At 38.3% G+C, this 22,117-nt stretch overlaps 1 protein-coding gene across 1 annotated transcript; it reads left to right on the top strand.

The window, feature by feature from the left end:
* Positions 1 to 943: 943 nt before the first annotated feature.
* LOC132558140 (A disintegrin and metalloproteinase with thrombospondin motifs adt-1-like) lies at positions 944 to 21,140 on the top strand. The gene is made up of 10 exons (XM_060222670.1): positions 944 to 1,159; positions 2,396 to 2,455; positions 2,819 to 2,825; positions 3,034 to 3,159; positions 3,532 to 3,660; positions 4,961 to 5,089; positions 14,324 to 14,452; positions 18,083 to 18,264; positions 19,815 to 19,955; positions 21,015 to 21,140. The coding sequence occupies exons 1-10, from the start codon at positions 944 to 946 to the stop codon at positions 21,138 to 21,140; spliced, it is 1,245 nt and encodes a 414-aa protein (XP_060078653.1).
* The last annotated feature ends 977 nt before the right edge of the window (positions 21,141 to 22,117 follow it).

The raw sequence follows: 22,117 nt of genomic DNA on the forward strand, positions 1-22,117 counted from the left end.
CATGATTTTCCAAACAACTTGTAACTTATTTTAGATCGATATTCACATAGTTTAGTGATCGTTGTTCTAAAATATCTCAAACTGTGACTTAATTATACATTAACTTATAATCATTTTGCAGCAACATCTGACTACAATTAATCGCGAATTTCAGTACATTTGAAGAGAAATATATCAAGATTCCCTTTATTTCTCATTCTTTAAACAATAGAAAACTTAATCATATGTTAAAGATAACCAGATAAGAGGTGGACTGGGATTATTTTAGCATATACGTTTACTCTTGCTTCCTTTTGATATAGTCAAAACTCTTTGTGACAGAAACTCGCTACAGGAAATTGTTTATTTGATTCTGTTCTTTCCTTTAGATATTATAGACTTTTTATTTTCCTTTGTTTGTTTATTCTATCTTATTTATTACATGTTTACCTTGTTATTCAGTGGATAAGTCTATATAATATTTGTAACTTTAGGTTTAGATAACGAGGTTAAATTACACACGCACAGATTACATTGTAACGTACTTGCAGACCTTAGATATATATCTGAATTGACTTTAAAGTCCCTTTTCTACAATGTTTGTCTGAATAATCGAACCTATTACAAAAGGATCTTGTAATCGTTTACAATAGGTAATTTAGATCATATATAGATGTTAGGTGATTTAGGAAACTCACCAAAATGCTCATTTTAGCTTGTCCTAGTTCAAGTACTCTTAAACACGCTTCATTTGTTACATATCAGATGGTACCTCGTGCATGATTCTATAGTTCCTTAAGAAGGTGCCATTTTGTATGTAGTGACTACATGTATGTGAAATTATTCAATGTGTCTGTAAAAGCAACACCTGAATATAATGATACGAACATATTCATTTGTGCAAGATTTTGACTCTTTCAAACAAAAACATAATCATCACTTAATTATTTATGATATAGCTGGAATGTTTCAAGCCCATTATCTGTTGTTGGTGGCGCCCCTTTTCGTCACCGTTGCCGGTGAAGACGAATGTTTATGCGCTGTTTCCGATACCGAGATTCGGATCACTGCCAGCCTCAAAGCTCCAGTCATCGATGTACTCACAGCTGAATCATGTGTTAAACAGTCACAATTAAGGAAGATATATCAATGGGCATATATATTCGATACCGGGATAAAGGTTGGTCAGTAAACGTCAGTTTTGTTCAGTTTGATGTATGATTTTACTTTGTTTTAATTTTCTCTCGTTTCTCATTTCTCTTGCATGCTTTAAAAGAAATCGATCACGATTCCTAGTTATAGGACATGCTTAGGAATTCTTAATGTGCATATCTTGCCCGAGTTTCATAAGATTTGATTATTATGATTATTGAGCGTGGATTATAATTCTATCGACACGTTCTTTGTTTTAGAATAATATTCCAGACAAATGTATATTATAATAGTAAGTACTTTGTTTTTAAAACTCGAGGATTTAATCTGGCAAGTGTTTTTGTATTACAGCATGGATACGTGCGTCTGTCAGAACTAACTATCTGCAATGGTATGCCATATTTCAAATGGAGAAGAAATCTAATTAGTGACAGAATATAAGTTATCAATCTTATGAAAAAAGTATATCGTTAACGATACTAAGACTGCAGCCCAAAACTGATGCGGTAAATTTTCTAGCCCATACATAGGATAATACCAACATATAAACATAACATACGCCAACCCCAAATTTGATAAAATTGAGGCAAAATATGAACAAAAGAAAGTTTTTAATTAAACGGAGACTCATAAAAAGCATAAAGGAAATAAGACCAGGTGTTTCAGAAAAGTGGGCGTCTTTTGGTTCATCTGTGACCCCGCCATGTAAACTTTGGTCAGTCCAACTATGTCATGTAACGTGCACATTGAAAACAAAGTATACAAACGCGGAATTAACAGACAAACCAACAAACACCAGACACGTCCAGCTCCACATCGCACAAAGAAAATTTTCACAATGACTTACTGTGACATCCGTGAAACAGTCCCACAATTTCATCGACCTGCATCTTTTGATTTTAAAACGTAACATTCACGTTATTAACAAAAAGTCATAAATATATAACAAATAGTATTTAAATTCTGAAAGTTTGATAATAACATACAATACCAGTCCATAGAATTATTTGTCAGTGATGAAAAGAAACCGCTCATTAATCAACCAAAGCTATATTTATCTTTCAAATTGCCATGCAAGTAAACAACAAACTTGAATATACCAAGGGAAGTAACTCTATCTCACTGCGCGTTTCTTGGTTGGTACTTGTCAATTATTATCGATATCTCAAAAATCGCTATCCTATATTTAACCGTTAAATAGTTTATTTGCAAGCAATCACTAAGATTAAATGAACAAACTAAAAACTAAAAGATCTTCTTTCAGAATGCCAGGACTGTGAAAGTGGATGCTGCAGTAGGTCCAGAAGGTTTGACAACACAATTGGTAAATCTATCATTACGTCACGTAACCGTCGTTATATATTTGAATTGAGTTTTAATATAGAAATATTATTAAAGTTTCCCATTATTTAGGTAAATTGTGTTGAGGAAGAATTTCGTGCATTATCAATACTCAGGAATGACATATTTGTTTTAATACATGTAATTGTTCAGTGGATGACAAACATAAGCTTAAGGAATATTTCTAATTTTGTAGAGTTGGCTACTCATAAGAAATAGTCGAATACATTAATTTTATTTCAAAGATTCACTGTATCAATTCTCGTTTTGTAGAGTCACTTTAAAGAAATATAATATATATCTAACATTTAACATTTATATGTTCAAGACATTTTTTTCACTTTAGGGTGCAGGTTCATTTGAATAATATTATCACGTATGCTCATTAATATAAAGGATAATGTCATTTACTCTTCAGAACTCTGTAATTTCTCGGTTGCAGCAAATCGACAATGTCAATAGTTATCATAATAATCCCAATCTTACGGTAAAATGATATTTTTGAAGTAACTTTGTAATGTTTAGTATTATAAGCTTACAATTTTATATATCCACACATAGTTTGGGGTGATTGGAGTGACTGCAGCGCCACCTGTGGGATTGGAAAACAGGTGCGACATTGTCATCACTGCAATAACATTCATGGGCATATGGAGACTCGTTCATGCAGCATGCCTCATTGTCCAGGTGAGCGTCATTCTATTATTTAATCAAGATAATCATAATATTTCTGTGGTACTCCAAATGACTTTTCAAGTGTCACTGATGAAACCTATATTGTGTGTAAACGTACATAAGACCGAGAAAACGTGACATAGACACTTGACTTTATTTCACATTACAGTTTTAAATATACACGTGTTAACTGTATCTCTTGGTAGTGATAAAGAAGCCGAGCTAGAAATTGTGAAATTGTCATTTTTAAATTAACCTAAAAGTCAACAATTTTGAAAAATCTAAATATAGAAATTATAACCAAACATATTGATATAGATGTAAATTTGATTCAGCTTGATAAAGTGGTGAATACGTCTGACCATATTCTATATATTGTACCAGTGTGGAGTGAGTGGGGAAGGTGCAGTGTAAGCTGCGGTCATGGTACACAGGGAAGGAATTGTACACAGCACTGTGCAAGTCTACAACACGTGACGGAAATCCGGAAATGTCATCACGGTTCGTGTCCACGTAAGTATAAATATATCTTTACTACAATGTCTGACTGTACCTCATTGTCTTATCTTTCCCCACGCAAATACCTTAAGGTTGTACTTCTTCGATGTTTTGACCGGAAGTAAGACATAATTCTTTATAAAATGAATTCCAATGTAATATCTTGGACGTTGTCTTTTACTATACTTTCTCATCTGTAGTTGTTCTTGTTAGTAGAAAACAGGCGATTTTTAATCATGTTTTGAAGTACTTTCACTCGTGGACTATATATTTTGAGGGTGTAGTTGACGGTGTGATTCGAGTAATAACGTCAACATTCTAACGCTTTCTGGTTGCCAAGAAACGTAAATGTAAGTCTTGAAATCAGAAATAGATGTTAATTAAATTTTGTATGAATTATCACCACAAATGAAAGATTTCAAATTCTTGAATTCCGACTTGGTGACCGCTGTCCCGGATTTTTTGGACCCGTAAAAAAATATTTCAGTTGATTTCCTGATCTTGGACAGTAACTGGCTATTGGGGTGACAATTGCAAAAAAATGAAGCACAGGAACCCCTCTATTTTAATTGCTAAAAGGATCTTTGAAAATCTTTTTATCAAAACTTAAGGTCTTAAAAATGTTTTATACCAGAAGATGGTAAAAACATTTATGTCATTTAAGAACATTCTCGTGTTTAGGTTGCTATGCAAATAAAGATATTTAAATCAAATAAATTTTAACATTTTCACATATTGTTTAAATATCAAAGTATCATACCCTTACTGTGCCATGAAGGACTAAAATGTATTTTTAAAAAATAGTTGTCTCGAAAATAACAAAATATCTGTAAATCTGGGTAAAGTAGAATATGTGGAAATGAAATCCATTTTTACTTATCAGCAGAACACATCATTAACAATTAGGTGTGGATTTTTTTTCATTCGTTTACTTTATTTTCTCTTTCACGGTAAACCATCTTACATCACACTATATGTGTCTATTCTTTGTAGGTGATTATGGTAACGCATCATTAAGATTGTTTTATAAAGATATCAGATATAATAACTTGCTGTTTTAATAGCAACAGAAAAAAAATCATTTTGCCGACTCCAAATTTTAATGAATTATTACTTGCATTTAATCAATATTTGTGTGTCGTTTATTTTCAGTGTCAGGTCCGCTTACTCGTATGGATAAAATGATCTTATAAATTCTTAAGGGCCTCAAAGTGAAATAGCATTTTGACACATGTACATTACCATTGTGTGAAATGATTTGTAAGTGTTGATGTAGAATAAGCGTCTTATTCTTTCGGGGCTGCCAACATGACAGACTGGACAGATTGGGGAGGTTGTAGCGTGACTTGTGGGAGTGGCACTCAATCTCGTCACTGCCGACACAACTGTTTAGATCACCACCAGGCGATAGAAACCCGGCATTGTAACCACGGAGAATGCCCAGGTATATTATTGTTTATTACAGAATGTTGTTGTCTTCACTGACGTCATTCTGTCTCCTCTTTCCTAATAATTTAGCCTTATGCTATAACATTACAGGAAATAACTCTATAAACTTTAAATCTGCGAGGAGCACAGGTGATAACTTGTGCACATTATTTTTCAAAAGTGGTTAAGTGTGAACTTTGAACTTTTGAAGAAACTTTAACCTTGACTACTAGATTAAAGTCGGTTACAACTGGTTTGTATTCAAACGCTGTAATTACTCTCTCTTGTATTCCTTTTTTAATCTATCCACCGTGACCTTATGGGGAATATTTTATCTTCTTTCTGTATTATAAAACTAGCTTTGTCCGTTGTCCGTAAGTGTGTCTGTAAATTTTGTTGCTATAATATTTTATTTGTTTCATTAATTTGTAATTTGCCGTCTTTTTAAGATTTTTTCTCGTCAAATCAGTTTTCTGTTATTGTTTGCCTTTCCAATATCTCTCCAAGCTCTTTTCGCGACCCGACCACCCTATAGTGGTATGGTCACTCTCCACGCTCTTTTCGTTATAGTGGTATGGTCACTCTCCAAGCTCTTTTCATTATAAATATAAACTTTATATATTTTAAAACAATTGCGAAACAAGTTATGTCAACTTATACTAATCACTCTAATCACACGGATGTAAGCGCGCGAGGGGTCTTATTGTGGGAGGAAACCGGAGTACCCGGGGAAAACCCACTTGGTCGGGCAGGTGACCCCTTACCTTTCCACGTCCGTTCCAGAAATCGAACCCCGGTCGGCTATTTGAAAGGCGAGCGCGTTAACACTGCACCACCCGACCACACTATAGTGGTATGGTCACTCTCCAAGCCCTTTTTGTTATAGTGGTATGGTCACTCTCCAAGCCCTTTTCGATATAGTGCTATGGTCACTCTCCAAGCCCTTTTCGTTATAGTGATATAGTCACTCTCCAAGCTCTTTTCGTTATAGTGTAATGGTCACTCCCCAAGCTCTTTTCGTTATAGTGTTATGGTCACTCCCCATGCCCTTTTCGTTTTAGTGCTATGATCACTCTCCAAGCCCTTTTCGTTATAGTGATATAGTCACTCTCCAAGCTCTTTTCGTTATAGTGTAATGGTCACTCCCCAAGCTCTTTTCGTTATAGTGTTATGGTCACTCTCCAAGCCCTTTTCGCTTTAGTGCTATGATCACTCTCCAAGCTCTTTTCGTTATAGTGTAATGGTCACTCCCCAAGCTCTTTTCGTTATAGTGTAATGGTCACTCCCCAAGCTCTTTTCGTTATAGTGTAATGGTCACTCTCCAAGCCCTTTTCGCTTTAGTGATATAGTCACTCTCCAAGCCCTTTTCGTTATAGTGTAATGGTCACTCCCCAAGCTTTTTTCGTTATAGTGATATGGTCACTCTCCAAGCCCTTTTCGTTATAGTTTTATGGTCTCTCTCCAAGCTCTTTTCGTTATAGTGTAATGGTCACTCCCCAAGCCCTTTTCGTTATAGTGCTATGGTCATTCTCCAAGCCCTTTTCGTTATAGTGATATGGTCACTCCCCAAGCCCTTTTCGTTATAGTGATATGGTCACTCCCCAAGCCCTTTTCGTTATAGTGATATAGTCACTCTCCAAGCCCTTTTCGTTATAGTGTAATGGTCACTCCCCAAGCCCTTTTCGTAATAGTGATATGGTCACTCCCCAAGCCCTTTTCGTTATAGTGATATAGTCACTCTCCAAGCCCTTTTCGTTATAATGTAATGGTCACTCTCCGAGCCCTTTTCGTTATAGTTTTATGGTCTCTCTCCAAGCCCTTTTCGTTATAGTGTAATGGTCACTCTCCGAGCCCTTTTCGTTATAGTTTTATGGTCTCTCTCCAAGCCCTTTTCGTTATAGTGGTATGGTCACTCCCCAAGCCCTTTTCGTTATAGTTTTATGGTCTCTCTCCAAGCCCTTTTCGTTATAGTGTAATGGTCACTCTCCGAGCCCTTTTCGTTATAGTTTTATGGTCTCTCTCCAAGCCCTTTTCGTTATAGTTTTATGGTCTCTCTCCAAGCCCTTTTCGTTATAGTTTTATGGTCTCTCTCCAAGCCCTTTTCGTTATAGTGGTATGGTCTCTCTCCAAGCCCTTTTCGTTATAGTGTAATGGTCACTCTCCGAGCCCTTTTCGTTATAGTTTTATGGTCTCTCTCCAAGCCCTTTTCGTTATAGTGGTATGGTCACTCCCCAAGCCCTTTTCGTTATAGTTTTATGGTCTCTCTCCAAGCCCTTTTCGTTATAGTGTAATGGTCACTCTCCGAGCCCTTTTCGTTATAGTGATATGGTCTCTCTCCAAGCCCTTTTCGTTATAGTTTTATGGTCTCTCCCCAAGCCCTTTTCGTTATAGTGATATGGTCACTCCCCAAGCCCTTTTCGTTATAGTTTTATGGTCTCTCTCCAAGCCCTTTTCGTTATAGTTTTATGGCCTCTCTCCAAGCCCTTTTCGTTATAGTGATATAGTCACTCTCCAAGCCCTTTTCGTTATAGTGTAATGGTCACTCTCCAAGCCCTTTTCGTTATAGTGATATGGTCTCTCTCCTCTTTTCGTTATAGTTTTATGGTCTCTCCCCAAGCCTTTTCGTTATAGTGATATTTCTCCAAGCCCTTTTCGTTATAGTTTTATGGTCTCTCTCCAAGCCCTTTTCGTTATAGTTTTATGGTCTCTCTCCAAGCCCTTTTCGTTATAGTGATATAGTCACTCTCCAAGCTCTTTTCGTTATAGTGATATAGTCACTCTCCAAGCTCTTTTCGTTATAGTGATATGGTCACTCCCCAAGCCCTTTTCGTAATAGTGATATAGTCACTCTCCAAGCCCTTTTCGTTATAGTGATATGGTCACTCTCCAAGCCCTTTTCGTTATAGTGATATAGTCACTCTCCAAGCTCTTTTCGTAATAGTGATATAGTCACTCTCCAATCTCTTTTCGTTATAGTGCTATGATCACTCTCCAAGCCCTTTTCGTTATAGTGGTATGGTCACTCTCCAAGCCCTTTTCGTTATAGTGATATGGTCACTCCCCAAGCCCTTTTCGTAATAGTGATATAGTCACTCTCCAAGCTCTTTTCGTTATAGTGCTATGATCACTCTCCAAGCCCTTTTCGTTATAGTGATCTGGTCACTCTCCAAGCCCTTTTCGTAATAGTGATATAGTCACTCTCCAAGCTCTTTTCGTAATAGTGATATAGTCACTCTCCGAGCCCTTTTCGTTAGTTTTATGGTCTCTCTCCAAGCCCTTTTCGTTATAGTGCTATGGTCACTCTCCAAGCCCTTTTCGTTATAGTGCTATGGTCTCTCTCCAAGCCCTTTTCGTTATATTGCTAGGGTCACTCCCCAAGCTCTTTTCGATATAGTGCTATGGTCACTCTCCAAGCTCTTTTCGTTATAGTGTAATGGTCACTCCCCAAGCCCTTTTCGTTATAGTGCTAAGGTCACTCTCCAAGCCCTTTTCGTTATAGTTTTATGGTCTCTCTCCAAGCCCTTTTCGTTATAGATATGTTCACTCCCCAAGCCCTTTTCGTAATAGTCTACTCACTCTCCAAGCTCTTTTCGTTATATATAGTCACTCTGCTATGATCACTCTCCAAGCTCTTTTCGTTATAGTGCTATGATATGGTCACTCCCCAAGCCCTTTTCGTTATAGTCATGGTCTCTCTCCAAGCCCTTTTGTTATCTAGCCCTTTTCGTTATAGTCACTCTCCAAGCTCTTTTCGTTATAGTCCTATGGTCACTCTCCAAGCCCTTTTCGTTATAGTGGTATGGTCTCTAGCCCTTTTCGTTATAGTGCTATGGTCACTCTCCAAGCCCTTTTCGTTATTTTGGTATGGTCACTCTCCAAGCTCTTTTCGTTATAGTGTAATGGTCACTCTCCAAGCTCTTTTCGTTATAGTCCTATGGCTCTCTCCACGCTCTTTTCGTTATAGTATTATGGTCACTCTCCAAGCCCTTTTCGTTATAGTTCTATGGTCACTTTCCAAGGCCTTTTCGTTATAGTTTGATAGTCACTCCCCAAGCCCTTTTCGTTATAGTGCTGTGATCACTCCCCAAGCCCTTTTCGTTATAGTTTTATGGTCTCTCTCCAAGCCCTTTTCGTTATAGTTTTATGGTCACTCTCCAAGCCCTTTTCGTTATAGTGATATAGTCACTCTCCAAGCCCTTTTCGTTATAGTGATATAGTCACTCTCCAAGCTCTTTTCGTTATCCTCCTTTGTCTCTCTCCAAGCCCTTTTCGTTATAGTGGTATGGTCACTCTCCAAGCCCTTTTCGTTATAGTGGTATGGTCTCTCTCCAAGCCCTTTTCGTTATAGTGATATGGTCCAAGCCCTTTTCTCCCCAAGCCCTTTTCGTAATAGTGATATAGTCACTCTCCAATCTCTTTTCGTTATAGTGCTATGATCACTCTCCAAGCCCTTTTCGTTATAGTGGTATGGTCACTCTCCAAGCCCTTTTCGTTATAGTGGTATGGTCTCTCTCCAAGCCCTTTTCGTTATAGTGATATGGTCACTCCCCAAGCCCTTTTCGTTATAGTGCTATGGTCACTCTCCAAGCCCTTTTCGTTATAGTGATCTGGTCACTCTCCAAGCCCTTTTCGTAATAGTGATATAGTCACTCTCCAAGCTCTTTTCGTAATAGTGATATAGTCACTCTCCGAGCCCTTTTCGTTATAGTTTTATGGTCTCTCTCCAAGCCCTTTTCGTTATAGTGCTATGGTCACTCTCCAAGCCCTTTTCGTTATAGTGCTATGGTCTCTCTCCAAGCCCTTTTCGTTATATTGCTAGGGTCACTCCCCAAGCTCTTTTCGATATAGTGCTATGGTCACTCTCCAAGCTCTTTTCGTTATAGTGTAATGGTCACTCCCCAAGCCCTTTTCGTTATAGTGCTAAGGTCACTCTCCAAGCCCTTTTCGTTATAGTTTTATGGTCTCTCTCCAAGCCCTTTTCGTTATAGTGATATGTTCACTCCCCAAGCCCTTTTCGTAATAGTGCTATGATCACTCTCCAAGCTCTTTTCGTTATAATGCTATGATCACTCTCCAAGCCCTTTTCGTTATAGTGATATGGTCACTCCCCAAGCCCTTTTCGTTATAGTGATATAGTCACTCTCCAAGCTCTTTTCGTTATAGTCCTATGGTCACTCTCCAATCTCTTTTCGTTGTAGTGGTATGGTCTCTCCCCAAGCCCTTTTCGTTATAGTGCTATGGTCACTCTCCAAGCCCTTTTCGTTATTTTGGTATGGTCACTCTCCAAGCTCTTTTCGTTATAGTGTAATGGTCACTCTCCAAGCTCTTTTCGTTATAGTCCTATGGCTCTCTCCACGCTCTTTTCGTTATAGTATTATGGTCACTCTCCAAGCCCTTTTCGTTATAGTTCTATGGTCACTTTCCAAGGCCTTTTCGTTATAGTTTGATAGTCACTCCCCAAGCCCTTTTCGTTATAGTGCTGTGATCACTCCCCAAGCCCTTTTCGTTATAGTGGTATGGTCACTCTCCAAGCTCTTTTCGTTATAGTGCTATGGTCACTCTCCAAGCCCTTTTCGTTATAGTTCATTGGTCACTCTCCAAGCCCTTTTCGTTATAATGCTATGGTCACTCTCCAAGCTCTTTTCGTTATAGTGGTATGGTCACTCCCCAAGCCCTTTTCGTTATAGTGATATAGTCACTCCCCAAGCCCTTTTCGTTAGGGTGCTATGGTCACTCTCCAAGCTCTTTTGGTTATAGTGCTATGGTCACTCTCCAAGCCCTTTTCGTAATAGTGCTATGGTTACTCTCCAAGCCCTTTTCGTTTTAGTGCTATGAGCACTCCCAAGCTCTTTTCGCTTTAGTTCTATGGTCACTCCCCAAGGCCTTTTCGTTATAGTGCTATGGTCACTCTCCAAGGTCTTTTCGTTATAGTCATATGGTCACTCCCCAAGCCCTTTTCGTTATATTGCTATGATCAACCTCCAAGCCCTTTTCGTTTTAGTGCTATGAGCACTCCCAAGCTCTTTTCGCTTTAGTTCTATGGTCACTCCCCAAGGCCTTTTCGTTTTAGTGCTATGGTCACTCTCCAAGCCCTTTTTCGTTAGGGTGCTATGGTCACTCTCCAAGCTCTTTTGGTTATAGTGTAATGGTCACTCTCCGAGCCCTTTTCGTTATAGTTTTATGGTCTCTCTCCAAGCCCTTTTCGTTATAGTTTTATGGTCTCTCTCCAAGCCCTTTTCGTTATAGTTTTATGGTCTCTCTCCAAGCCCTTTTCGTTATAGTGGTATGGTCTCTCTCCAAGCCCTTTTCGTTATAGTGTAATGGTCACTCTCCGAGCCCTTTTCGTTATAGTTTTATGGTCTCTCTCCAAGCCCTTTTCGTTATAGTGGTATAGTCACTCCCCAAGCCCTTTTCGTTATAGTTTTATGGTCTCTCTCCAAGCCCTTTTCGTTATAGTGTAATGGTCACTCTCCGAGCCCTTTTCGTTATAGTGATATGGTCTCTCTCCAAGCCCTTTTCGTTATAGTTTTATGGTCTCTCCCCAAGCCCTTTTCGTTATAGTGATATGGTCACTCCCCAAGCCCTTTTCGTTATAGTTTTATGGTCTCTCTCCAAGCCCTTTTCGTTATAGTTTTATGGCCTCTCTCCAAGCCCTTTTCGTTATAGTGATATAGTCACTCTCCAAGCCCTTTTCGTTATAGTGTAATGGTCACTCTCCGAGCCCTTTTCGTTATAGTTTTATGGTCTCTCTCCAAGCCCTTTTCGTTATAGTTTTATGATCTCTCTCCAAGCCCTTTTCGTTATAGTGATATAGTCACTCTCCAAGCTCTTTTCGTTATAGTGATATAGTCACTCTCCAAGCTCTTTTCGTTATAGTGATATGGTCACTCCCCAAGCCCTTTTCGTAATAGTGATATAGTCACTCTCCAAGCCCTTTTCGTTATAGTGATATGGTCACTCTCCAAGCCCTTTTCGTTATAGTGATATAGTCACTCTCCAAGCTCTTTTCGTAATAGTGATATAGTCACTCTCCAATCTCTTTTCGTTATAGTGCTATGATCACTCTCCAAGCCCTTTTCGTTATAGTGGTATGGTCACTCTCCAAGCCCTTTTCGTTATAGTGATATGGTCACTCCCCAAGCCATTTTCGTAATAGTGATATAGTCACTCTCCAAGCTCTTTTCGTTATAGTGCTATGATCACTCTCCAAGCCCTTTTCGTTATAGTGATCTGGTCACTCTCCAAGCCCTTTTCGTAATAGTGATATAGTCACTCTTCAAGCTCTTTTCGTAATAGTGATATAGTCACTCTCCGAGCCCTTTTCGTTATAGTTTTATGGTCTCTCTCCAAGCCCTTTTCGTTATAGTGCTATGGTCACTCTCCAAGCCCTTTTCGTTATAGTGCTATGGTCTCTCTCCAAGCCCTTTTCGTTATATTGCTAGGGTCACTCCCCAAGCTCTTTTCGATATAGTGCTATGGTCACTCTCCAAGCTCTTTTCGTTATAGTTTAATGGTCACTCCCCAAGCCCTTTTCGTTATAGTGCTAAGGTCACTCTCCAAGCCCTTTTCGTTATAGTTTTATGGTCTCTCTCCAAGCCCTTTTCGTTATAGTGATATGTTCACTCCCCAAGCCCTTTTCGTAATAGTGCTATGATCACTCTCCAAGCTCTTTTCGTTATAATGCTATGATCACTCTCCAAGCCCTTTTCGTTATAGTGATATGGTCACTCCCCAAGCCCTTTTCGTTATAGTGATATAGTCACTCTCCAAGCTCTTTTCGTTATAGTCCTATGGTCACTCTCCAATCTCTTTTCGTTGTAGTGGTATGGTCTCTCCCCAAGCCCTTTTCGTTATAGTGCTATGGTCACTCTCCAAGCCCTTTTCGTTATTTTGGTATGGTCACTCTCCAAGCTCTTTTCGTTATAGTGTAATGGTCACTCTCCAAGCTCTTTTCGTTATAGTCCTATGGCTCTCTCCACGCTCTTTTCGTTATAGTATTATGGTCACTCTCCAAGCCCTTTTCGTTATAGTTCTATGGTCACTTTCCAAGGCCTTTTCGTTATAGTTTGATAGTCACTCCCCAAGCCCTTTTCGTTATAGTGCTGTGATCACTCCCCAAGCCCTTTTCGTTATAGTGGTATGGTCACTCTCCAAGCTCTTTTCGTTATAGTGCTATGGTCACTCTCCAAGCCCTTTTCGTTATAGTTCATTGGTCACTCTCCAAGCCCTTTTCGTTATAATGCTATGGTCACTCTCCAAGCTCTTTTCGTTATAGTGGTATGGTCACTCCCCAAGCCCTTTTCGTTATAGTGATATAGTCACTCCCCAAGCCCTTTTCGTTAGGGTGCTATGGTCACTCTCCAAGCTCTTTTGGTTATAGTGCTATGGTCACTCTCCAAGCCCTTTTCGTAATAGTGCTATGGTTACTCTCCAAGCCCTTTTCGTTTTAGTGCTATGAGCACTCCCAAGCTCTTTTCGCTTTAGTTCTATGTCACTCCCCAAGGCCTTTTCGTTATAGTGCTATGGTCACTCTCCAAGGTCTTTTCGTTATAGTCATATGGTCACTCCCCAAGCCCTTTTCGTTATATTGCTATGATCACCCTCCAAGCCCTTTTCGTTTTAGTGCTATGAGCACTCCCAAGCTCTTTTCGCTTTAGTTCTATGGTCACTCCCCAAGGCCTTTTCGTTTTAGTGCTATGGTCACTCTCCAAGCCCTTTTCGTTAGGGTGCTATGGTCACTCTCCAAGCTCTTTTGGTTATAGTGCTATGGTCACTCTCCAAGCCCTTTTCGTAATAGTGCTATGGTTACTCTCCAAGCCCTTTTCGTTTTAGTGCTATGAGCACTCCCAAGCTCTTTTCGCTTTAGTTCTATGGTCACTCCCCAAGGCCTTTTCGTAATAGTGCTATGGTTACTCTCCAAGCCCTTTTCGTTTTTGTGCTATGAGCACTCCCCAAGCCCTTTTCGTTTTAGTGCTATGGTCACTCTCCAAGCCCTTTTCATTAGGGTGCTATGGTCACTCTCCAAGCTCTTTTGGTTATAGTGCTATGGTCACTCTCCAAGCCCTTTTCGTAATAGTGCTATGGTTACTCTCCAAGCCCTTTTCGTTTTAGTGCTATGAGCACTCCCAAGCTCTTTTCGCTTTAGTTCTATGGTCACTCCCCAAGCCCTTTTCGTTATATTGCTATGATCACCCTCCAAGCCCTTTTCGTTATAGTCATATGGTCACTGTCCAAGCTCTTTTTGTTACAGAGCTATGGTCAGAGTGGAGCGATTGCAGCGTATCCTGTGGACCTGGTCATATGAGTCGCCATTGTCAAAATCACTGTAATGGCAGTCACAGCCATGCTGTTAGAACATGCAATTATGGCCCATGTCCAAGTTTGTCACATTTATGTATCGGCTTTATAACGCAACAGTAGTAATTAAATATCATTTCAAACGAGAGGAGAAAGCGACATTAACTTTTTTAAACGTCATTTTATCGATTTTAAACCATATATGAAACAAATTTTAAAAGCTCAGTGGCAGGAGGAATGGAATACATATACCAATAATAAATTGCACTCTGTTAAACCTGTTATCGGTGAATGGTCTCCATGCTATAGAGACAACCACTGAGACGAGGTTGTCCTTGCCCGTCTTCGGATGGGCCATACATATCTTACACATCCGTATATGTGGAAAGGCGCAGATAACCCTCAGTACATAGGATGTGATGAGCCATTCACTGTTAAACATTTTTATTGGACTGCATTGACCTGCCTACTCGAGAATGTTTTTATCGTAATGTTACATATCTAAAGATCCTTTTAGAAACTGTTGACATTTGTAAATTTTTACATTACCTGAAAGATGTTAGTCTATATAATAGATTATGACGTACCGTTTTAATCTTTTGTGTTCACATACCCATTTAAGATTTTTAACATTTGTCTTTTACCTTTTGATTTGTTTAATGTTAATTAATGTTATTTCCTTTTGGATCGGCTGTGTGTTTTACCGATTGATACGAGAGCCGTACAAAGTTAGAGTCAGATACGAGAGTCGTACAAAGTTAGAGTCAGAAACGAGAGTCGTACAAAGTTAGAGTCAGATACGAGAGTTGTACAAATTTAGAGTCAGATACGAGAGCCGTACAAAGTTAGAGTCAGATACGAGAGTCGTACAAAGTTAGTGTCAGATACGAGAGTCGTACAAAGTTAGAGTCAGATACGAGAGCCGTACAAAGTTAGTGTCAGATACGAGAGCCGTACAAAGAGTGTCAGATACGAGAGTCGTACAAAGTTAGAGTCAGATACGAGAGTCGTACAAAGTTAGAGTCAGATACGAGAGTCGTACAAAGTTAGAGTCAGATACGAGAGTCGTACAAAGTTAGAGTCAGATACGAGAGTCGTACAAAGTTAGAGTCAGATACGAGAGTCGTACAAAGTTAGAGTCAGATACGAGAGTCGTACAAAGTTAGAGTCAGATACGAGAGTCGTACAAAGTTAGAGTCAGATACGAGAGTCGTACAAAGTTAGAGTCAGATACGAGAGTCGTACAAAGTTAGAGTCAGATACGAGATTCGTTCAAAGTTAGTGAGATTCTAGTGTACGAGAGTCGTACAAAGTTAGTCAGATACGAGAGTCGTACAAAGTTAGAGTCAGATACGAGAGTCGTACAAAGTTAGAGTCAGATACGAGAGTCGTACAAAGTTAGAGATACGAGAGTCGTACAAAGTTAGTCAGATACGAGAGTCGTACAAAGTTAGAGTCAGATACGAGAGTCGTACAAAGTTAGAGTCAGATACGAGAGTCGTACAAAGTTAGTGTCAGATACGAGAGTCGTACAAAGTTAGAGTCAGATACGAGAGTCGTACAAAGTTAGAGTCAGATACGAGAGTCGTACAAAGTTAGAGTCAGATACGAGAGCCGTACAAAGTTAGAGTCAGATACGAGAGCCGTACAAAGTTAGAGTCAGATACGAGAGTCGTACAAAGTTAGAGTCAGATACGAGAGTCGTACAAAGTTAGAGTCAGATACGAGAGCCGTACAAAGTTAGAGTCAGATACGAGAGTCGTACAAAGTTAGAGTCAGATACGAGAGTCGTACAAAGTTAGAGTCAGAAACGAGAGTCGTACAAAGTTAGAGTCAGATACGAGAGTCGTACAAAGTTAGTGTCAGATACGAGAGTCGTACAAAGTTAGAGTCAGATACGAGAGTCGTACAAAGTTAGAGTCAGATACGAGAGTCGTACAAAGTTAGAGTCAGATACGAGAGTCGTACAAAGTTAGTGTCAGATACGAGAGTCGTACAAAGTTAGAGTCAGATACGAGAGTCGTACAAAGTTAGAGTCAGATACGAGAGTCGTACAAAGTTAGAGTCAGATACGAGAGTCGTACAAAGTTAGAGTCAGATACGAGAGTCGTACAAAGTTAGAGTCAGATACGAGAGTCGTACAAAGTTAGTGTCAGATACGAGAGTCGTACAAAGTTAGAGTCAGATACGAGAGTCGTACAAAGTTAGAGTCAGATACGAGAGTCGTACAAAGTTAGAGTCAGATACGAGAGTCGTACAAAGTTAGAGTCAGATACGAGAGTCGTACAAAGTTAGAGATACGAGAGTCGTACAAAGTTAGAGTCAGATACGAGAGTCGTACAAAGTTAGAGTCAGATACGAGAGCCGTACAAAGTTAGAGTCAGATACGAGAGCCGTACAAAGTTAGAGTCAGATACGAGAGTCGTACAAAGTTAGAGTCAGATACGAGAGTCGTACAAAGTTAGAGTCAGATACGAGAGTCGTACAAAGTTAGAGTCAGATACGAGAGTCGTACAAAGTTAGTGTCAGATACGAGAGTCGTACAAAGTTAGAGTCAGATACGAGAGTCGTACAAATTTAGAGTCAGATACGAGAGTCGTACAAAGTTAGAGTCAGATACGAGAGTCGTACAAAGTTAGAGTCAGAAACGAGAGTCGTACAAAGTTAGAGTCAGATACGAGAGTCGTACAAAGTTAGTGTCAGATACGAGAGTCGTACAAAGTTAGTGTCAGATACGAGAGTCGTACAAAGTTAGAGTCAGATACGAGAGCCGTACAAAGTTAGAGTCAGATACGAGAGTCGTACAAAGTTAGAGTCAGATACGAGAGTCGTACAAAGTTAGAGATACGAGAGTCGTACAAAGTTAGTGTCAGATACGAGAGTCGTACAAAGTTAGTGTCAGATACGAGAGTCGTACAAAGTTAGAGTCAGATACGAGAGTCGTACAAATTTAGAGTCAGATACGAGAGTCGTACAAAGTTAGCGTCAGATACGAGAGTCGTACAAAGTTAGAGTCAGAAACGAGAGTCGTACAAAGTTAGAGTCAGATACGAGAGTCGTACAAAGTTAGTGTCAGATACGAGAGTCGTACAAAGTTAGTGTCAGATACGAGAGTCGTACAAAGTTAGAGTCAGATACGAGAGCCGTACAAAGTTTGAGTCAGATACGAGAGTCGTACAAAGTTAGAGATACGAGAGTCGTACAAAGTTAGAGTCAGATACGAGAGTCGTACAAAGTTAGAGATACGAGAGTCGTACAAAGTTAGAGTCAGATACGAGAGTCGTACAAAGTCAGAGTCAGATACGAGAGTCGTACAAAGTTAGAGTCAGATACGAGAGTCGTACAAAGTTAGAGTCAGATACGAGAGTCGTACAAAGTTAGTGTCAGATACGAGAGTCGTACAAAGTTAGAGATACGAGAGTCGTACAAAGTTAGTGTCAGATACGAGAGTCGTACAAAGTTAGAGTCAGATACGAGAGTCGTACAAAGTTAGTGTCAGATACGAGAGTCGTACAAAGTTAGAGATACGAGAGTCGTACAAAGTTAGTGTCAGATACGAGAGTCGTACAAAGTTAGAGTCAGATACGAGAGTCGTACAAAGTTAGAGTCAGATACGAGAGTCGTACAAATTTAGAGTCATGCATTTAATGGTAAGTATCTGTAAATGCTGAAGAACGTGGAACTTTACATTATACCTCGATTCCCTTAATAGGTTTGATACAGGGAACAGCCCATACGTGTGATAAAATGGCGGTGTTACACGCCCTGGCGGAGATAAATGCGACTTCAGCTGCACATTGCCCAGATAGGTGGACGTCAAAGACCGAGGATTTTCTCATGTCAAATTGCCCAGGAATACCTTCAAATGCTGCCCTATGGTTTAAGGGATTATCGGTAAAGTTTTTATTATTCTTTTTTCCCGAAGGAAGATTCCAGAAGGATCTTTTTTCGTACACTGTAATAAACAATATATTTATCGTGAAATCATCTTAAAACAGCTGGAAAGAAAATGCAGTTGTGAAATCTCCCAAGGCATCGACAAAGCGTACGTACATTGTTCGGGACTTAATCCTGACATCAGCCGAAATATCTGACGTAAAGCAAACATTTGTGATTGTATAGCACAAGTTGTCGGTTGGTCGATCAATATTACAAATTCAAAAATTATACGGAAAATGGTTATCTCTTATAACCATGAAAATCAAGAGAGAATTTTCATGAAAGATAACAGCGAATTATTTGAAAATGTCCTGAACAATTTTCACAATAAAAATTTTTAGGAATGTGAACAGAAAAAAATGGAGTTTTAATAAAAAATTATTACAAATAAAATATGGTCTATAATGAGGTTAAGGAAACCTCGCCTATATCACTTACATCTAAAGAATTTCTTGGCTATGAACATGTAAATTCATATTATAAATTATCAGATATTTAAAAACAAAATATATTCTAGAGCTATGTTTATCACAACTGTATTTATTTCAAGATTGTAGACGTGTCATTTCTGACTCTCAACTATTGTGATCTTAAAAGACGCTTACCCTTCCGAAACTGATGGTTTTATTTTTCTTGTACATTTTCTAGGATCTCCGTGAAGATCGTTTTTGTTATTTTGCGATTATTTTAGAATTTACAAGGCGGGTGTCATCGATGAAGAAAAAAGTCGTTTACACTTCCGGAACACATGGTCTTATTCGTGTAAATCTTTCTTTTGTTTATATTGTACTCGAATTTTATCAATCTTGAGTTTAGATAATGATTATGTTGACATGTTGGTATTTTTTTTATCGAACTTTGTGTTTGAATTCTGTTTACATGTCGATATTTTTTCGCTGTCTTTAACGTTGTTCATTGTAAATAAATGGGTCACAACTGATTGATTTGATATGACTCTTACATGTCCTGGCACATTTAGCATTTAGGCGAAAGTTAAATCAAAAGCTTTAAGTTAGGCAGGGTGAAGAGAGACATTACAAAATAGAGTTGATTATAGATAAGAACAGTTTGAATCCTTAATTAAGTCTCCTCTTTTTAGTAGGTAAATTTATTACACCCTACCTGCATGTCTGTGTGTTCATACCAATCGTTATTTGCAAAGGTTTGCCAAAAGCTAATACTCGAAATAAGAAGAAAAAAACTCACCAATGAATAATTTTCTATTTTGTAACTAGCCTGTAACGTCTTATTTATTAAATAATAAAAACAAATTTTATGAAATCAAAGAGAAAATCCAAATCTCTGATATATGTATATGAAGATGAAATTTCACTAACACATCTATTTCAATTTGTCCTACAGATTGTAAAGCACCATTCACTGCAAACAGAACAAGGACTGAACCAAGCGTTACAAATTACAGACTAGCAATGACTGCATGTGGTAGATATGACGGAAGATATGTTAGACTAAAAATAAACTTATGATGATATTACTTTGTGTAGGTAGCCGTTGAATGTAACACAACCCGACAATTACCGCCCTACACGCCGGTAGGGACATTTTGGAACGACACCTACCAACAAGATAGGCTACACGAGGGTTACAGCGGCATTTTCGTCTCATGTACTCGGGATGGATTTAAGGTAGAGTATCACAAAAAAGATGACGTAACATCCGCTTCGTCTCAAAGAGTCTGTGTCATATTCAACACATCTTGATGGTTTATATAATTTCAAACTTATCGTTTGCTCTTTTTTAAATTTATAATTATGTAGTTATATACATCGGAATAACAAGGTAAACAATATATTCTTTCGAATAAGTCATGACGGAATTAATTCAAATTAGTTTTCGTCCGAACAGTTGTAAGCATGAAAATATGAGTAAAATTATGCAAAAGACACAGAAATTAATAACATATTTTGACAAAAAAAATAGAGTAAAATAGATTAAAGTCGAACAATGAAGATAATATGTTTCGTCCTTCTAAGACTTGTCAGGGCCGAACATTTGAAGTCTAGGAGGCGACTGAGGAAAATCCAAAGTCATTGTAAGAAATATTGACATCTTGGGAAGGTGCACTAGCCCAGTGATGCAATAAATCTCGTATTTTTCATATATCTGATAATTTTAGAAAACATGTCAAGTACCTGCTTATGTATTTATCTTGTTTATAGAATCCTCAACATCTGGGCAACAAAAAATACAATGTACCTTACTCGGGTAATTAGTCCAAGGCTTTTTGTTTGGTATGAGGTTTATCTTCGTAACAATAATTATACACATGTTTACTTGTTTATAACGATTTCATTGGGCCACTCAAGGATATTTCATAGCGATATCGCTTTAGAATGTCATTTCCTTGACGCGACAAAATGAATATTCATCTATCTTATTTTTTCGTATGCAGTTCTGACATATCAGAGCGATACGTCACGCCGTTTGATACAGTTGGATATCATAGGATAGAACTCACAACTTTATCACTTTTAGTAGCTCATCACGTATACGAAGGGCAGATGACACTTTTGTAGTCTCTCTAGGGTTTTCATTTCTTATCCTTAGTTTATTTATTATGAATTTGTTATTTTGTTTTTATGGTCTCTTTTCAATTAATTTTCGAATTATCCTTAATATTTCACTTCATTTTCTGTTGATTGGTTGCCAGGGGCCTGATACCGTCCCTGTTTTTATTTAAATAGATGGTGACACAGGCTTGTTCTGGAGTGCCAACAGTAATAGACATTCCCTACATTACTGGAACACACCTTGCTGACGACTCAAAACATCCTAATCTCCCAAGCCGCTATTTCACTGTAAATTGGTAAATTGTTGAAATCAAGACCACTGACACACTGCAGGGCAATTTAAATACATATCTTATACAGCATTCTCTGAATTGTCATCACACGTTACACTAGCGGCGAATAAAAACTTCACTGTGTACCATAACTGTTATGGAATCTTCATTTTTCTTTTTTTTTTTTTTTATACAATTTTCTATTAAGACATGACCTGCGAAGTTGCAGGTTCAGAGGTATACAACTAGAAAAATATGATATTAACTCCACAATTCATTGAAGCTTAAATAGACACCAGTTTGAATTTTCTGTGCTCAACCATTTTCTCGAAACAACGACAAAATATGTTTTAACGTAAAGGCATTTCAGTGTGACTGCACTATACGGTGCTGTTCAGTGTCTTATTGTATATATATGATTTAGACTTTTAGATATGTTTTTGTGTAATGAATTTCCAATATTATTTAACGACTGATATACATCATAAACTTGCGACCGAGTTTATGAACCCAAAAAATTCCAAATCATGTCATTTATCGGAGAAAATACCTTCTGAATGACCCTAGATCTATTATTTGACTGTAAGATAAGAATATATTAACCCTTATCATTCGTCGCCACAAAGTGAAGATTTCCGTGCTTCAATGCAGACCAAAATAACTATTATAGTGTCATATATATTCTCATTCATTCATATTCACGTATTAATCAGAAATTATTATTGATAACATTAACGAGATGAATTCAGTTTTTGGATTATCATATCCCGAGTTATTGTCGGAATTATTGTCCATTTCCATCTTTGCCTTCCCATTAAACATATCTTGTCTTCAGTTCATTGACTTTGTATCAAACTTTCTTAAAACGACCTGGAAAAACACAAGGAGAAATAGATCAGGTGTTCCGGAAGAGCAAGCGTCTTCTGCTTCATCGACGACACCTGCGATGTAAATCTTGGTCAATCCGATTCGGTAAAATGTCGTATTCACATTAACATTACAAAA

The sequence above is a fragment of the Ylistrum balloti genome, unplaced genomic scaffold, assembly GCF_031769215.1.
Source record: "Ylistrum balloti isolate Yb309-2 unplaced genomic scaffold, AGI_CSIRO_Ybal_v1 Utg370760, whole genome shotgun sequence".
Lineage (NCBI taxonomy): Eukaryota > Metazoa > Mollusca > Bivalvia > Pectinida > Pectinidae > Ylistrum > Ylistrum balloti.